Source organism: Hydra vulgaris, chromosome 12 (genome assembly GCF_038396675.1).
Source record: "Hydra vulgaris chromosome 12, alternate assembly HydraT2T_AEP".
Classification (NCBI taxonomy): Eukaryota; Metazoa; Cnidaria; class Hydrozoa; order Anthoathecata; family Hydridae; genus Hydra; species Hydra vulgaris.
In genome coordinates, this window is record NC_088931.1 from 31775510 (window position 1) to 31790000 (window position 14491).

Below are 14491 nucleotides of genomic sequence, written 5' to 3' on the forward strand. Positions count from 1 at the left end.
AATAAAGTGCGAAAAATTACACCTAATTCTAACCTTATTGTTGCCCGACCCAAATCTGCAGTAGAAGTAACAGTACTCTTTGCATGCTTTTGCAGCCCCCAATCCCATATCCGCACTTTACCAGTTGAAAATTTCCACTTTTTACTGATGTTTTTTCTTTTTTCGAATGTGACTGTCGAAATGCTTCTTATGAAACTAATTTGCAAGTCATACTTAATTTTTTTTTTAATTTTCATATATTACGTAATATATTTCATATATTACGATACGTAAGATGAATTTTTGCGAGTGCATCTGAAAAAACAAAAAGGTATCAGGTAGATAAAGATGCGAAATTCTCGCAAACCTTGCTATTCGAAACCCTATATTGAATACAATATTTCATTGCATTTAATATTCCATATTATTTTATTGAAATTAACCTCAGCAAAAAACAAACAAAAAAAACTCTGAAAAATCTAAAGATATAATACAATGTAACGTTTTTTTTTTACATCAGCAATCTAGAAAATTAGCTGCCATTAGGAGTTCGAGAGCAATATCTGGTTGAATAGGAAATTCAGGAATTTCTGTACTGCTGTTTGTATAGCGAACTTTATAAGCGAAGTAGGTACATATCTTCTCTAAAATATGCGACCTAATATGTAAACAGAAAGAACATATAAAATATGTATATAAACAGAATATGTAACTCTTTATAGGCGAAGTACAGATCTTTAAAATATTTTACGTAAAACTATATATAAAAAAAAAGAACTTATAATACTTTTTAAACAATTTCTTTTCATAATTAAATAAAATATTTATGGAATAAAAGAATTATATTGCTGTAACGGTTTTTAAGTATCACCCTACCCAGACCATTTAAAGAAATATAAAAAATCAATCCAAGATCTTAGATATTACATCCATGGAATCAAAAAAACACGGGTTCGGGATCCAACCCAAAACCCTGTTTAAAGAAATACAAAATACGCATTAACCCTATTTATTTTTTTAATAAATGTAGCTTTTATTAACTCCCCAAAAAAATATTTCATACATATTTCAAATATGCTAAAATACATAATATTTTATTTAGAATAAAAACAATTTTACCATACTTTAGTGAAAATTATTTAAAAATTTTTTTCTACACTGTAAACCATGAAAAAAACCATTTCTTTTAAAATTATTATACCGTTACAATCATAAAACATCTATAAAATCTGAGCGTCTTCTACTTTTCTTAAATCTGAGCAACATTCCTCGTAGCTTTTTTAAAGCTTTTTTAAATATGAGCAACATCTCTTTCTTATAACCTCCTCTAAACATCAAACTACTCTCAACTTCATTGCTACATTTTCAAACTTAACTGGCCTAATATATTGTGGACATAAAACCTATTCATACCACAGCTTGTTATATTGTCAACATAAAAGTACAGTTTGATATATTATGAACATAAAACCTACTTATACACATAAAAATCATTATTACTATTATTATTATTATTATTATAAAAGAAAAGAATTTTCTTTTATTCTAATCAGATTTAAAAATGCTTACGGAATCTCTCGGAATTGTACTTCGTTAGTATCATTCTCTTCAAACAATGCTAAAAATTAAATATAAGAATTAAATATTTCTCATAGTATTAATATTACAAACAAGTTACAACATTTCATATATCGTTGGAACCGCATTAAAAGCTAAAATCAGGAATATAATAGGTAGAGAATCATACAAAAAACCTTTTACAAGAAATTCAGTAAACACAGTATATGAAAATTGACTAGTATTAGTAAAGTATTTTTTCAAATATATCTAAAATATGGCTAGTATTTAGAAAAAATTATTATTTAAAGGAAAAAACAACAAATTTCGAAATTATTAATCTTGACAGCAATCGTTTTAGTTATAGTATATATTTTAAAAAATGGCTTGCCAACACAAAAATTTTTTTATCTTCAGTAATATTTTTTTGATTTTCAGTAAACAACTATAAAATATATATATATATATATATATATATATATATATATATATATATATATATATATGTATGTATGTATATATATATTTTATAGTTGTTTACTGAAAATCAAAAAAATATTACTGAAGATAAAAAAAATTTTTGTTTTTATTTTCTCAAAACAGTTGTCACCTCACAGGAGCGTCTCATAGTGAGGAAGATACGAAAGTGTTCAAAAAATATCATGTTATCATAATAAAATAGAGAAAAAATATATACTATATGATATAACATTAAAGACAAAATGGTAATCGATTGATATTTATTAGAACATCAAATATACGTTCTAAAGGACAAAGATGGTCACTAACAGCGTGCCCATAAATAAATAAAAAAAAAAAATGTCATTACAAAAATATAAAGAAACAAATAGTTGTTCCTTTTTACAATAAGTATTAGTTAAAATCAAAATATTTATTTCTATTTTTAAACATTAAAATATTGTTTGCATTCACAGCTTCTGAGGTCATATTGTTCCAGATGTCAACAACTCGGTAAGAAATATATATTTTCTTAAATCCAAGCAAAAAAAAAAATGTTTGCGTATTTTAAAAATATGATAAAGAACATAGATTATTCTGTACAAATAAGCTTATAAAAAACTTTAAAACAAGTTACTAAGTCGTTTTTAAGGCGCAAAACTTCGAGTGACTCCAAACCAAGCAACTGTAGTCTATTATGATAGGACAAATTTCTAAGGTTCCTAATTTTCTTTGTAAACTTTTGTTGGACACTTTCAACTGATTTGATCAATCCAATTTGGGTGGGTTTGTTAATATCAATGAGAAAAGCAATTCCTGAAAATTTCAGCATAAAATCTTTTGTGGTTCATGAGATATGGTCATTTGAAATTTCTGATTTTTCCAAAAATAAAAACTTTAGTAGCAAAAACATGTTTTATTCATACTTTGAAGCTCTATATTTTATAAACAAAATTTCAGAAAACCAAGTTTTTTTTGTTGTATACAACTCTAGACTTACTTTAATAAAACTTTGACATTGAATTCTTGAATGTCATTTTCCGAAATAGACTGCTTCATGAACTTGATAAGAACATCTTGATTTTCTTCAGATATTTCCACAATATTGCCTAAAAACTAGAGGTGTAACAGATATGATATCCGGCCGGATTATCCGGCCAAAATGTCAGATAATCCGGTATTCGGCCGGATATATTATTTATCCAGCCGGATATGGCTGGATATGATATTTTGGTATTCCCACACTCCATGCGTGTCTACATACTTTATGGATGGCTCGTAACTCCAATTAACAAATTTTATGAAGCAACAAGTCTTATACTACATAAAAAAGAAAAAATACATAGAAAATAACAAACAAAATTTCAACAAATAACTAATTTCAAATGAGTAAATGCAAATAAAAGAGTTAATCTATTTTCCTACCATTGTGATGAATAAATAAAAGCATTTCTCCTGTGCTAGGTAATAATCTAGATCTTTTTTTCTCATAGATGTTACCATATTCTGAGAACATTCTTTCTGAAAATACGGATGATGCTGGAGTGCATAGGTGTTTTAAAGCAATTTCTTTTAATAGAGGAAATCGTTCTTCTTGCATCCAAGCCTTCGATGGACAGCATTTTCTGTCTACCAGTGGTTCAGAAATAATTTTTTTTATTTCTTTTCTAATCAAAATCTCATTCGATTTTTTTTCTACTTTTCCTTCTTTGGAAGGTATCGTTTTTTCAGATGTTGCATTTATAATCTCTTTAAAATACGATTCAAGTGAGTCTTCTTCTTTTTCAGTATTTACTGAAAACTTTAATTGTGGTGATTCATTTACATGAAAATCTACTTCTTCTGAACAAACTATTGTTTTTTCAAAGGATAAAACATCATTTATTAACCAATACTTGGCCTGTTTTTTGGTATCATCATCAAAAAAAGAAAACTTATATCTTGGATCTATTGATGTAGCCATAACATAGCATCTATTTTTCATGATGTGCAAAGACTTTACATTGTTTGCTTCTGCAAAAAATCGATTTTTTAAAGAAGTTTTAAGTTGACTCTGAGTTTTTTGAATACTTAAATCAACTTGACATTTGAACATATATTTAGTTTATGTGCATATATTTGGAATAACAGAGGACAAAGTTGTTATTTCTGAACTCATTTCCTGAGTTAATTGGAAAAAAGGTTTTAGCAGTTTAATAATGCTTGATATAAGTGTCCATTCAAAAGTAGAAAAAGTCATTAAGTCAGAACGTTCTGCTAAGTATAGTTGAACTGGAATTTTTAATTTGTTTAATCTTTCAAGCATCAAATAAGTGCTGTTCCATCTTGTTGGGACATCTTGAACAAGACAAAGATTGTCAAGATTTTGTTGTTGCTGAATTTTCTTAAAATTGCTACATGCTAGGGACGAATGATTGAAATGAGTTACAAGTCGACGACATTTTGCAAGGACATCAATTACAATATTTTCACTCATGATTGAATCTGAAACAACTAATTGAAGTAAATGAATGGTACAATGGATTGATGGAATTTCGGCTAGATTACTCCCTTTAACCATATTGCTAGCACTATCTCTTACAAGAAGGTGTCGTCTTTCAACTTGAATTTTCCAGCTATCCCACATACTTTCTAACTTTTCAGATATGTTTACTCCTGTATGGCTTTCAGAAAAATGAGAAGCATGTAATACCACATCAATTCTGTTAAAATCTTAATCAATACAGTGGCCTGACAATGAAATAAATGATTCGTGAGATATCGGGCATGTCCATATATCTGAAGAAAAGCTTATGTGGTTTGCTTTTTTTAAATTAATAGAAATTTTATTCTTTAATTCCATATAAAGTTGAGGAGTTATTGTTTGGGAAAAATATATTCTACTTGGTAAGGAATATCTAGGTTCTAGATGATTTATTAAATTATTGAAACCTGTATCTCTGATATTTTGGATGATTTACTTTAATATGGTTATGCAGAGGTGTCGTACTAAAAAACTTTTGCCCAGCCTCCTTAGTTCCACGTTTAATTGTTTTTTTACAGATATTACAGGTTGCACACGCATCACTTGCGTCATTTATTTTATATAATGACCAGATAAAGCACCTCATTATTAAATTTTCCTGAAATATAAAACTATACGTATTCAAAATTGATATTAAATATTTAACTATAATACACACATTTGATAACAAAATATTTGTTGGCATAGAATCTATAATAATAAATGATAATTTCGATATAACGTTATTATCTATACTATAGATAATAACGTTATATCGTATACACTATTCTTTTATTACAGAACAAATAGAACGTTAGTTTAAAAATAATGAATGAAAACTTCTTCGGAATATTTTTTTTGAGTATCGAGTATAATATTTAAACAAAAAAATGCAAATATTGCACATTCATTTAACTATTAATCAATCGAGTATCGGTATTCTACCGTTTTTTCTTCTTTTACTTCTATAATAAAGTTGCTTAGCAACCGTTGATTTTTTTACTAAGTTACAAAAGTTTTTTTTTAAATAAGTTACATAAAATAAATAACATTTGTAATTTGAAGTTGTACGACGTAAAATTTGCAAGAAAGTAAAATATCAAAAAAAAAATTTGTGAAATAAATAAAATAAATACTTAATTTTCTAATATATATAGCTGCCTTTGGTAAGTGAAGTGTTTTGAGTAAAATGTACTAAATTTCAAGTAATAAATGCATATTTAAATACATATAAATTTCAATTTTCAATTTTTATGTTGTGATTTTTTATTTTAGTGATTTATATACATATACCCAGAAATGTCTTCGAAAAAATCAGAGGTATGGAAATATTTTACAAAAAAAGAGAAATCGGAGTCAGTTTGTAACATATGCAAATCTATAATTCAACGTCCGGGATCTAATACTACTGGAATGATTAATCATTTAAAATTACATAGCATATTTTTACAAAAAAAAGTAATTTGGGCGACACAAATGAAACTGATACGTCTTCTTCGAAAAACACAAAATCAGTTGGAAATGGAATAATAAATTTCATAAGTCGAGAATCATTGAATGAAATATTGGCGAAATGTGCGACAAAAGATGGATTTAGCATCAAAGGAATTACTTCATCTGAAGCCATTAGGGGTTTCGTAGCAAGTCGTAATTATAAAATGCCAAAAAGTGAAACAACGGTAATGAAATATATAATGGATTTTTATAAAGAAAAAAAAGAAGAATTAATGGCGTTGTTATTAGAGCAAAAAAAATCTGGAGAGAGATTCAGTATTACTGTCGATGAATGGAGTGATATAAACGTTAGAAGGTTCATGAATATCACTCTTCATTCAGCAACAAAGCCACCTGTAGTCTTGGGTCTATCTGCAATAATAGGTTCTTGTGATTCAAATGCCACTATCGATTTGGTAAAAGCAAAACTTAAAGATTATGGAATTGAAATGGATAATGATATCGTCGGATCCACACATGATGGAGCATCAGTCATGGGAAAATATGGGAAAAATATTTTACCATTTTCTCAGTTATGCTACAACCATGCTATACATCTTGCTGTACTTGATGTATTTTATAAAAAAAGTGGGAGTTTAATTACGAATGATGATGCGGTAATTGATACAAATTTCCAAGATGATTAGAATTTAGAATATGATGAAAATTTAGCAGATGATGATTGTGTTGAAACTACCGAACAAAATGATGAGGTAGCTGATGCATTTGCTTTTGATGGTAACTTAAATTTCCAAAATGATTTAGTTAGACAATTACCAATCTTTCGTGAAGACATTGGCAAAATCCTTGATGAAACACGAAAAATTATTAAATTTTTCAAATATTCTTCAGTTCGAAGCAGTGTTCTTGAAAAGCATATAATAGATCAAGAAAGCAAAAAGTTACGATTGCTACTCGATTGCAAAACAAGATGGAACTCAATAATACCAATGGTAAATCGTTTCATAAAAATATACGATTGTATACAAAAGGCTCTAATGGAATTAGGTCAGCAAAAATGTTCACAAATCAAAGTTTTAGAAGAAATATCTCATGCTTTACAACCAGTTGAGCTTGCTGTTAAAGAGCTCAGTAAAGATAATAATAATCTTTTAAAAGCTGAAGGAGTATGCATTTTTTTGCTAAACAAACTAAAAGAAACAAATACGCAGTTAGCCATAGAAATGTTCATGCTTTGAAGAAAAGAATTGAAGAAAGACGAAATAAGGATGTTGTATCACTCTTGCGTTTTTTACAATCTGGAAATTATCCTAAACCAGAGATTACCTGCCATTTTACTTATTTAAAAAAAAGTTCTATTCATTTATTGGCTAAAGAAACCTTCAAAAGGCTGTTCAATGAAGATCCTGCAAACACACAGATGGATACAGAGTTAACAATTGAAAATGAAGAAATAATTTCAAATAATAGTTTGGTTTCAAATTATGATGAACTCCAAAAAACAATTGAATTAATTATGACTGTTCCGAAAGAAAATAATGAGAGAAAATCCACATTGGAAAAAGAAATGAAGTTGTGGGAGAAAGATTGTTCAAAACAAGGTGACTCTATTGGAAAACTTTTTACAGCATTATTGACAATACAACCAACATCAACAGTAAGTAAAAGAGTGTTTTCAGTAGCTTCAGCTTTTGTCACAAAAACCCGAAATCAGTTGAAAATGGAAACGGTGGACAAACTTGTATTTTTAAAGTATTGTTTTTTAAATAAAAAATAGATTTAAAACTAAAATTGTTGCATTTTATTTTAAATTTAATTAACACAACATGGTGTGGGTAAATTTTTTTTCCTTTACCCGGATACCTGGGTACCCGGGTAATTAAAAAAATAAATACTCGATTACCCGGATAACGTAAAAATACGATTATTTGGACTCACTAATATATATATATATATACATATATATATACATAATATGCAAGTATGTATATGACAGCTAAAAATATTAGAAATTTAGCTTAAAAAGTTTAAATAATAATAATTCAATGAAACAATAAAAGGGACATAATTTACGAAAGGCTAGATTAGGCCCGCAACTGTAATAACATATATTAAAAAAGTTTGGTTCCCCTTGCTGAGTCCCAATTTTAGAGGTCCGGGAAAAGCTGCACCCTTTAATCTGTCATTGAGTATGCCTATTGTCACTCTAAATGATATTGTATACAAAATAACTCACTAAAAATGAATCCTTTTATTCAATTCTATTCTGATTAGGCAAATAATGATATTCAATATCAGCATAATACCGGCATATCCGGCCAGATATGAAAATAAATATCCGGCATATCCGTATCCGGCCGGATACACAAAAAACCATATCTGTTACACCTCTGCTAAAAACCATTTTGCATCATAAACATATGCTATATTAATTCCTGGAGGAAGAGATGCAAGTGGAACCATATAAAGCATTTTAGAAACATTTACATTAGTATACATATTGCTAAATGACACCTGTCTCATCTTTAAAGTAGATAATGATTGTGGTATAAAACAGTGGTTTCTTGTTCCTGGAACTGTTGAACAAGTAGCATAATGTTCTTCTAATTTAAATTTTATGCAATGTAATACAATTGCATCGTTTAAAATGTATTGAAAATGTATTCCTTTAATATTTAAGTTTCATGGTTAATTATTAATGACTTTTTTCTTTTTTGTAAATTAAATCAAGCCCAGTTGGTTGAAGTGCTGCTAAAATTTCTAATTATGATTGGCCATAGCAGCAGGGTTAGAGGTTCAAATTCTAGCTCCACCTACTGAGCATATGAGTGGTACCTCAGTACCAAGGGAACTCACCTCAATTAGCTCTGCCGTCACGATGTTTCCTTCTCTATAATCTAGTGGAGTAAATGAAAATTATCATTGTAAAATAAAGATACATAGTCTTTGAAGTGAATACATTACTTTACCCGAGATACTTAAATTCTAAAAACCTTTGTAAAAAACTTTACAAAATACAACTTGTATAACATAAATGTTCACTTTTTTTAGAACTAAGTGTTTCTTTTTTATAGGAAACATTAAGACACTGTTACACATCAAGACCATTGAAGGCAGAAATTTAAAAAATAAAAGACATTGCTATTGTAGGTTGTTACAAAAATGCTCACATTATAAATATAGAAGGCAAATCTTTGATGGTATTTAATATTAATAATTTTCTTATAAATGTATGATATAATATAAAAACTTGAAAACTTTTTTTTGAAAAATTTTGATGACAAAGAATATTTAAATAAAAATTATTTGACTTACACAACAAAATAAAATTGCAATTTTAGATAACATTTCCTGATAAAATTAATTTTGTTTCAGCTGGATTTGATATAAATAACTTATTTCTTAATAAATCTATTTTTTTTAAATAGTCTACAATTAACATGATACTTTGCAGTTATTTTTTTATCTTTTAATTTACTTTCACTATTTTAGACTTTTGAGGTAAAATTGTGATGTAAAATGTTCATCTATATACTAAATTTCAAGCACTTGCCAGCCTAGATGGTGATTTCTACATTATTCAATAAATTTTATTCAAATGAAAGGTCTTTTTTTCTTAAATTATATATAAAGAAGTTTTCTAAGATAACTTTACCCATTATTATAGTAAAAAATTCATTATGCATAAAACTAACAGTTTTATTTGTATTAAACATTGTATATTTGACATACTATATAAAGGCATTTTAAATTGATAAACACTTGAAGGTTGCATTTTGGTTCAAAGCCGATAAGTGGTAATAGTAATAGTACTTTCTCGGTAATATTTTTTAATGATTAAAACCTAAAACGTTTGAGAATATCTGTTAATATATGTGAAAAGAAAAATTTTCTGAATTAGAAATTGTAAGATAAAAAAATAAATTATAAACGCTTACCTGGTCCACTAAGCATAGCCTTAATTGTTCCTGATGTTAGTGCATGCTCACGTTTGATAATAAATTCATACCCATCACTTGAAATAAGTTTAACGTACATAGATTCTGGCCCTTCGCAGCTGCCAGACATTGTAAACAACTAAAAAAAAATATTATTTATTTATATATATTTTTGTTACTATAAAATATAAAAAAGATGTAATTGGTACGTCGAGAAAATTATTTGAAATATCTAAACTAAAAAAAAAATACATTTACCTAAAATTGACGTTCATTTGAACTTACTTGAATTACTTACCTAAAATATGAAGCTAAAGTATAAAAATAAAAATTATTTTTAAATGCGGAATATTGTTACTTTCAAAAAGCCACTCATGGTTGTATGATAAAATTTTTGCGCAATTCTAAGTTTTCAAATAAAAAAAAAATTTTACACACCCTTTAGGAGAGACTTCTAGGAATAAAACGTGATGAACAAAATTCTAAACCGTTGACATTATGTTTAAATGTTACTTATGAGTTTGATAATTTCAAATTTATTTTATTACTATCATTATTGCTGTTGGTATTACTTTTATGGTTATCATTTTCATATTTTGTCATAGTTTTTTTCATAGTTATTTTTATAAAATATTGATTTTATCATAAACTGATTTTTTGATATAGGTTGATTTTTGTAGGGATAGGCGTAGTAAAAGCAAAGCTGTTGAGTGTGATTTTTTTATAAACAGACATTAGTCATAGTATTTTATAATTTTTTAGTTTTTTTAGTTACAAGTTTTGCAATGGAACATAAAACCTTTTTAAAAATTTTGTTACGAAGCAAAAAAAAAAAAAAAATTAACAGACTCAAAATATAGACTTTATTTATTAAATTTTATATTAAGACTTTGTTAAAGATTAATTTTAGTAAACTGCACATTCATGGAATGATTTTTAAATGTATGAGCTAGATAACACACAATCACTCAATCTATCTACTATCCAAACACTTAACTTTCACTTATTAGGCATTTACCTACAAAAATCTATTTTATATATATATATATATATATATATATATATATATATATATATATATATATATTTGTTTTTTAGCTTTTTCTATTGAAAACTATTTAAAAATGGATGAAAATTTTAATGAATTGCCTGAATTGGATGAAATGACAAATCTTGGTTCTCAAGGAAATTATGTTGCTGTTGATCTCCAGGGAACTGGTATTGATTTAGATGTGCTTCGTGCTGGAAAAGAAACAGAGTTTTCTGTTAATCCATCATCTGTTGATCTACCAGAAAATGAAGAGTCAAGGTATTTTGAGCAAGAAGAGCTTTTTAAACAACTTAACTATGAATGCATAGATGATGGTTGTGATTCTTCTGATGAAAAGTCAACACCTTTTGAAAAAATAAAAAAAGGTATGGAAGACATTACAGGATGTGGTTTGGTTTTAAAAAAAATTATGAAACAAGGTTCTGGTACAGTAATTCCTCCGAATTCTTTATGTCGAGTCCACTATAATGGTTACATAGAATATTCTGATGAACCTTTTGACTCTAGTCGTCTTCGTGGAAAGCAGCACCAGTTTAAGTTGGGATCAGGCGAGGGTATTGAAGGCTGGCAAATTGCTATTTCAACAATGAAAAGAGGAGAAATTTCCAGATTTTTGCTTCATCCAACTGTTGCATTTGGAAAAATGGGCTGTCCGCCTCGCATACCAAGTAACGCAGAGGTTTTGTTTGAAATAGAATTAATAAGTTATGTTGATCAATTAGCTTCTGATATTTTTCAAAACTTTTCAAAAGATGAGCAGATGAAAACACCTTTTGAAGAAATTATCAAAGTTGTTGATTCTATTCGATTAACAGGTAATGAAGCCTTTATGGTAAAACAATATAATAGAGCATCAAGTAAGTACAGTCAAGCATTGCGCCTTTTAGAGAACACTAATTTAAAAAATGAAAACGAGGAAAAAGAAATGAAAAAATGTGCTCTAAAACTGTATCTAAATATTTCTTTGTGTGATTTGAAACAAGTGCGATATAGAAAATCTGTAAAGTATGCACGAAAAGCTTTAGATATTGACAATAAAAATGTTAAAGCCCTATATAGGTTAGCTCGAAGTCTTAGATGTTTAGGAGAGTATGAAGAATCAAAACGACAGATTTCTAAAGCCCATCGACTTGATCCCAGAAATAAAGAGGTAATGCAAGAGCTTTTAGAGTTAGATGAAGAAATGAAAAAAACACAGAAAAATGATCAGCAGCTATCCAGGAAAATGTTGAATCTAACTCCTGAAAAAAAACCTGACAAATCTCCTGCAAAAGAAACCCAACAAATGGTAGATGTTGTTAGAGAAGCCTTAAAAGGATTCAAGGATAATAATGAATCGGAAATGTTTTTACCTAAAAACTTAACTGAAGAAGAAATTCAAAGCATAACAAAAGCTGCTGAGGAGCTTAATTTACATATAATTCAAAAGGAAAATGGAAAAGACAAAATTATTCAAGTAACAAAAGGAGCTTAATTTTGTTTATTTTTCTTAGATAATTTTTTAGATTATATTTGTTTTTATAAACATTTATTTTTAGTACTCATATAAAAATTTTGTGTGGAAAAATTCCCTTACCATCCCATCCTACTTTACCTAAAATGTTTTCAACCTGTCTGATCAACAACTAAATTACTTTGAAAGTTATAAATTTTCAAAGTAATTTGATTGTTTTAGAATGCATATTTCGGGTCTGTTTTATAAATAAAAAGAAGCAAACATCAAAATCATTGCTTAAAAAAGCTTTATATACGATTTTTTTAAATTTTTATATTTTTATATTTCTTATTTTTGTTTGTTCTGTGATATATTGCAAAAAAGAAAATTATTCAACAAAACACGGTTAAAACTTCAAAAATAAACCACTCATGTGTAAGACCACGTGGTTAAGAATTTGCTCGGTTCGAGTCAATAACTTTTTTTTTTATTTCATCAAATTTGTTATATTCCATAAAATCTTGGGAGTGTGGGTCCAAGTAATTTGCAAAGCAGTTAATAAGAAGTTCGGCATTATTTAGAGGACACCTTTTTGTCTTTCTGTTCTGAATTTCGACGGAAACTTGTGTTAGTTTATGTCTGTAATGCTTCTAGTCAATTAAATTCTGGTGCAAAAAATAAAGTTCAGGCATAACATTGTATATTTTTAGCCTTTTGTCAGTTGATAAAACTACTTTAATATTGTAAATTTTTTCAAGAAAGATGTGTTTTAATGTATTACACCAATCATTTGGAAAGCATGACCTTTCAAATTGCTATTTAAATTTTCATATTTTGATGTGCTCTTTAGCTTTAAGAACTGACCTTAACTCATTTACTCTATCGCGTCATTCGTAAAACAATCAGCTTTCTTTAGCAGCTAAAATATGTAGCTGGTATTATCGTTACCACAGGCTTGATGCACTTCTTTGTTTAAGTTTAAATTTGAAATAAAAGAGCCTAGGGTTTCAGTAATTGTTAGGGGGTGGTGTGCAAGCAATCAGAGAAATTATTAAACTAAAATATTTGTAAATTATATTGGACAAACCAAATCATTGCTTTGGTATATCAAAAAATCTGTTGTAAAATTAAAAAACTCTGTTGTGTAATTAAATATCATTATCAAGTTCTTTTTGTAATCCCTACTTTACATTTTTCTTCAACGGAAGTTTTTGTCATCTAAATGTTGATGCATACCTGGCAGTAAATTTAATATTCATATTGCAACATAAAGTTTTGATCTCCCTCATTATCAAACTCTTTAAAAGAAAAAATCAAGCTTGAAAACTTCCAAGTCAACTCAAAGTCAAATTTCAGTTACTTTTGGTCGTTCAAAGCATATTTCTGACTTTTGATCAAGCATCCACCTTTTTTTTTCTTTTGTCTCTGTTTCTGTTTCAATTTTGTGTTTCTTAAGTACATTTGTATTTGACAACAGGTGTTCCTTTTAAGATACTCCATGTTTGGGTTTGACGTGAGAAGGAATTGTTGAAGCACTGCCATATTATATATTATATAATTTTTCTCAGAATTTTTACACATCATTTCCATTGGCAGCCTTGATCAGGAGACAAATATGATTTGAGTTAGAATTACCAAAAAAATAAATATTTAACACAAACGAGTGTATATACAAATAGGTGTTAATGTATACGAATATAAATAACAGAGCAATACAAGACAGTATTATTCAATTAAAGATCTAAAGCGAGTTATATTGTACTAGGAAAAATTATTTTACACACCAAACGTCCACTAGAGAGTACTTATTCAAAACATGTGAAAAAATTATCAATTTAAATTTGCGTAACGACTGGTTATTTATAATGGCTGGTTTAATAAATATTAATCATGGCTGATTTAATAAATATTAATCATGGCTGATTTAATAAATATTAATCATGGCTGATTTAATAAATAAGAGTAGATTTAATGAATAGGAGTAGAGTGTTAAACTTTTATTCAAAAATAGTTTTTTTAATTAATAGATTTAGTCTAAAATTAACGCTAAAATAAGTGATTAAAAGAAATGAAATAAGTGTTTACTTATAAACTTGTTTCCCAAATCTATTGGA

The 14491-nt window shown here is 27.7% G+C and overlaps 2 protein-coding genes across 3 annotated transcripts; one reads left to right on the forward strand and one right to left on the reverse strand.

Annotated features, from left to right (window-relative positions):
- Window positions 1–450: 450 nt before the first annotated feature.
- Window positions 451–10294, reverse strand: LOC100210839 (elongin-C). Of its 2 annotated transcripts, none has more exons than XM_065812931.1 (4): window positions 10190–10294; window positions 9892–10030; window positions 1549–1597; window positions 451–637 (listed from the first exon to the last, which is right to left on the reverse strand). In XM_065812931.1, the coding sequence occupies exons 2-4, from the start codon at window positions 10019–10021 to the stop codon at window positions 496–498; spliced, it is 321 nt and encodes a 106-aa protein (XP_065669003.1). In that variant the 5' UTR covers window positions 10022–10030; window positions 10190–10294; the 3' UTR covers window positions 451–495. The 2 variants fall into 2 exon arrangements, with proteins under 2 accessions (XP_065669003.1, XP_065669004.1); XM_065812932.1 differs by having other exon boundaries at window positions 10150–10280.
- Window positions 10295–10956: 662 nt separating this feature from the next.
- Window positions 10957–12467, forward strand: LOC100214413 (inactive peptidyl-prolyl cis-trans isomerase FKBP6). Its single transcript, XM_065812933.1, has one exon. It carries the CDS (start codon window positions 11016–11018, stop codon window positions 12414–12416), a length of 1401 nt encoding a protein of 466 aa, XP_065669005.1. The 5' UTR covers window positions 10957–11015; the 3' UTR covers window positions 12417–12467.
- Window positions 12468–14491: the final 2024 nt, after the last annotated feature.

Excerpts from the sequence above, each read along its gene's own strand:
- LOC100210839 (XM_065812931.1), bottom strand. The coding sequence starts at position 10,021 with ATGTCTGGCAGCTGCGAAGGGCCAGAATCTATGTACGTTAAACTTATT. Across the intron at positions 1,598-9,891 it reads GGCTATGCTTAGTGGACCAG|CATTGTTTGAAGAGAATGAT; the intron begins GTAAGCGTTTAT and ends TTTAATTTTTAG. Across the intron at positions 638-1,548 it reads GTACAATTCCGAGAGATTCC|GTCGCATATTTTAGAGAAGA; the intron begins GTAAGCATTTTT and ends TTTACATATTAG.
- LOC100214413 (XM_065812933.1), top strand. The coding sequence starts at position 11,016 with ATGGATGAAAATTTTAATGAATTGCCTGAATTGGATGAAATGACAAAT.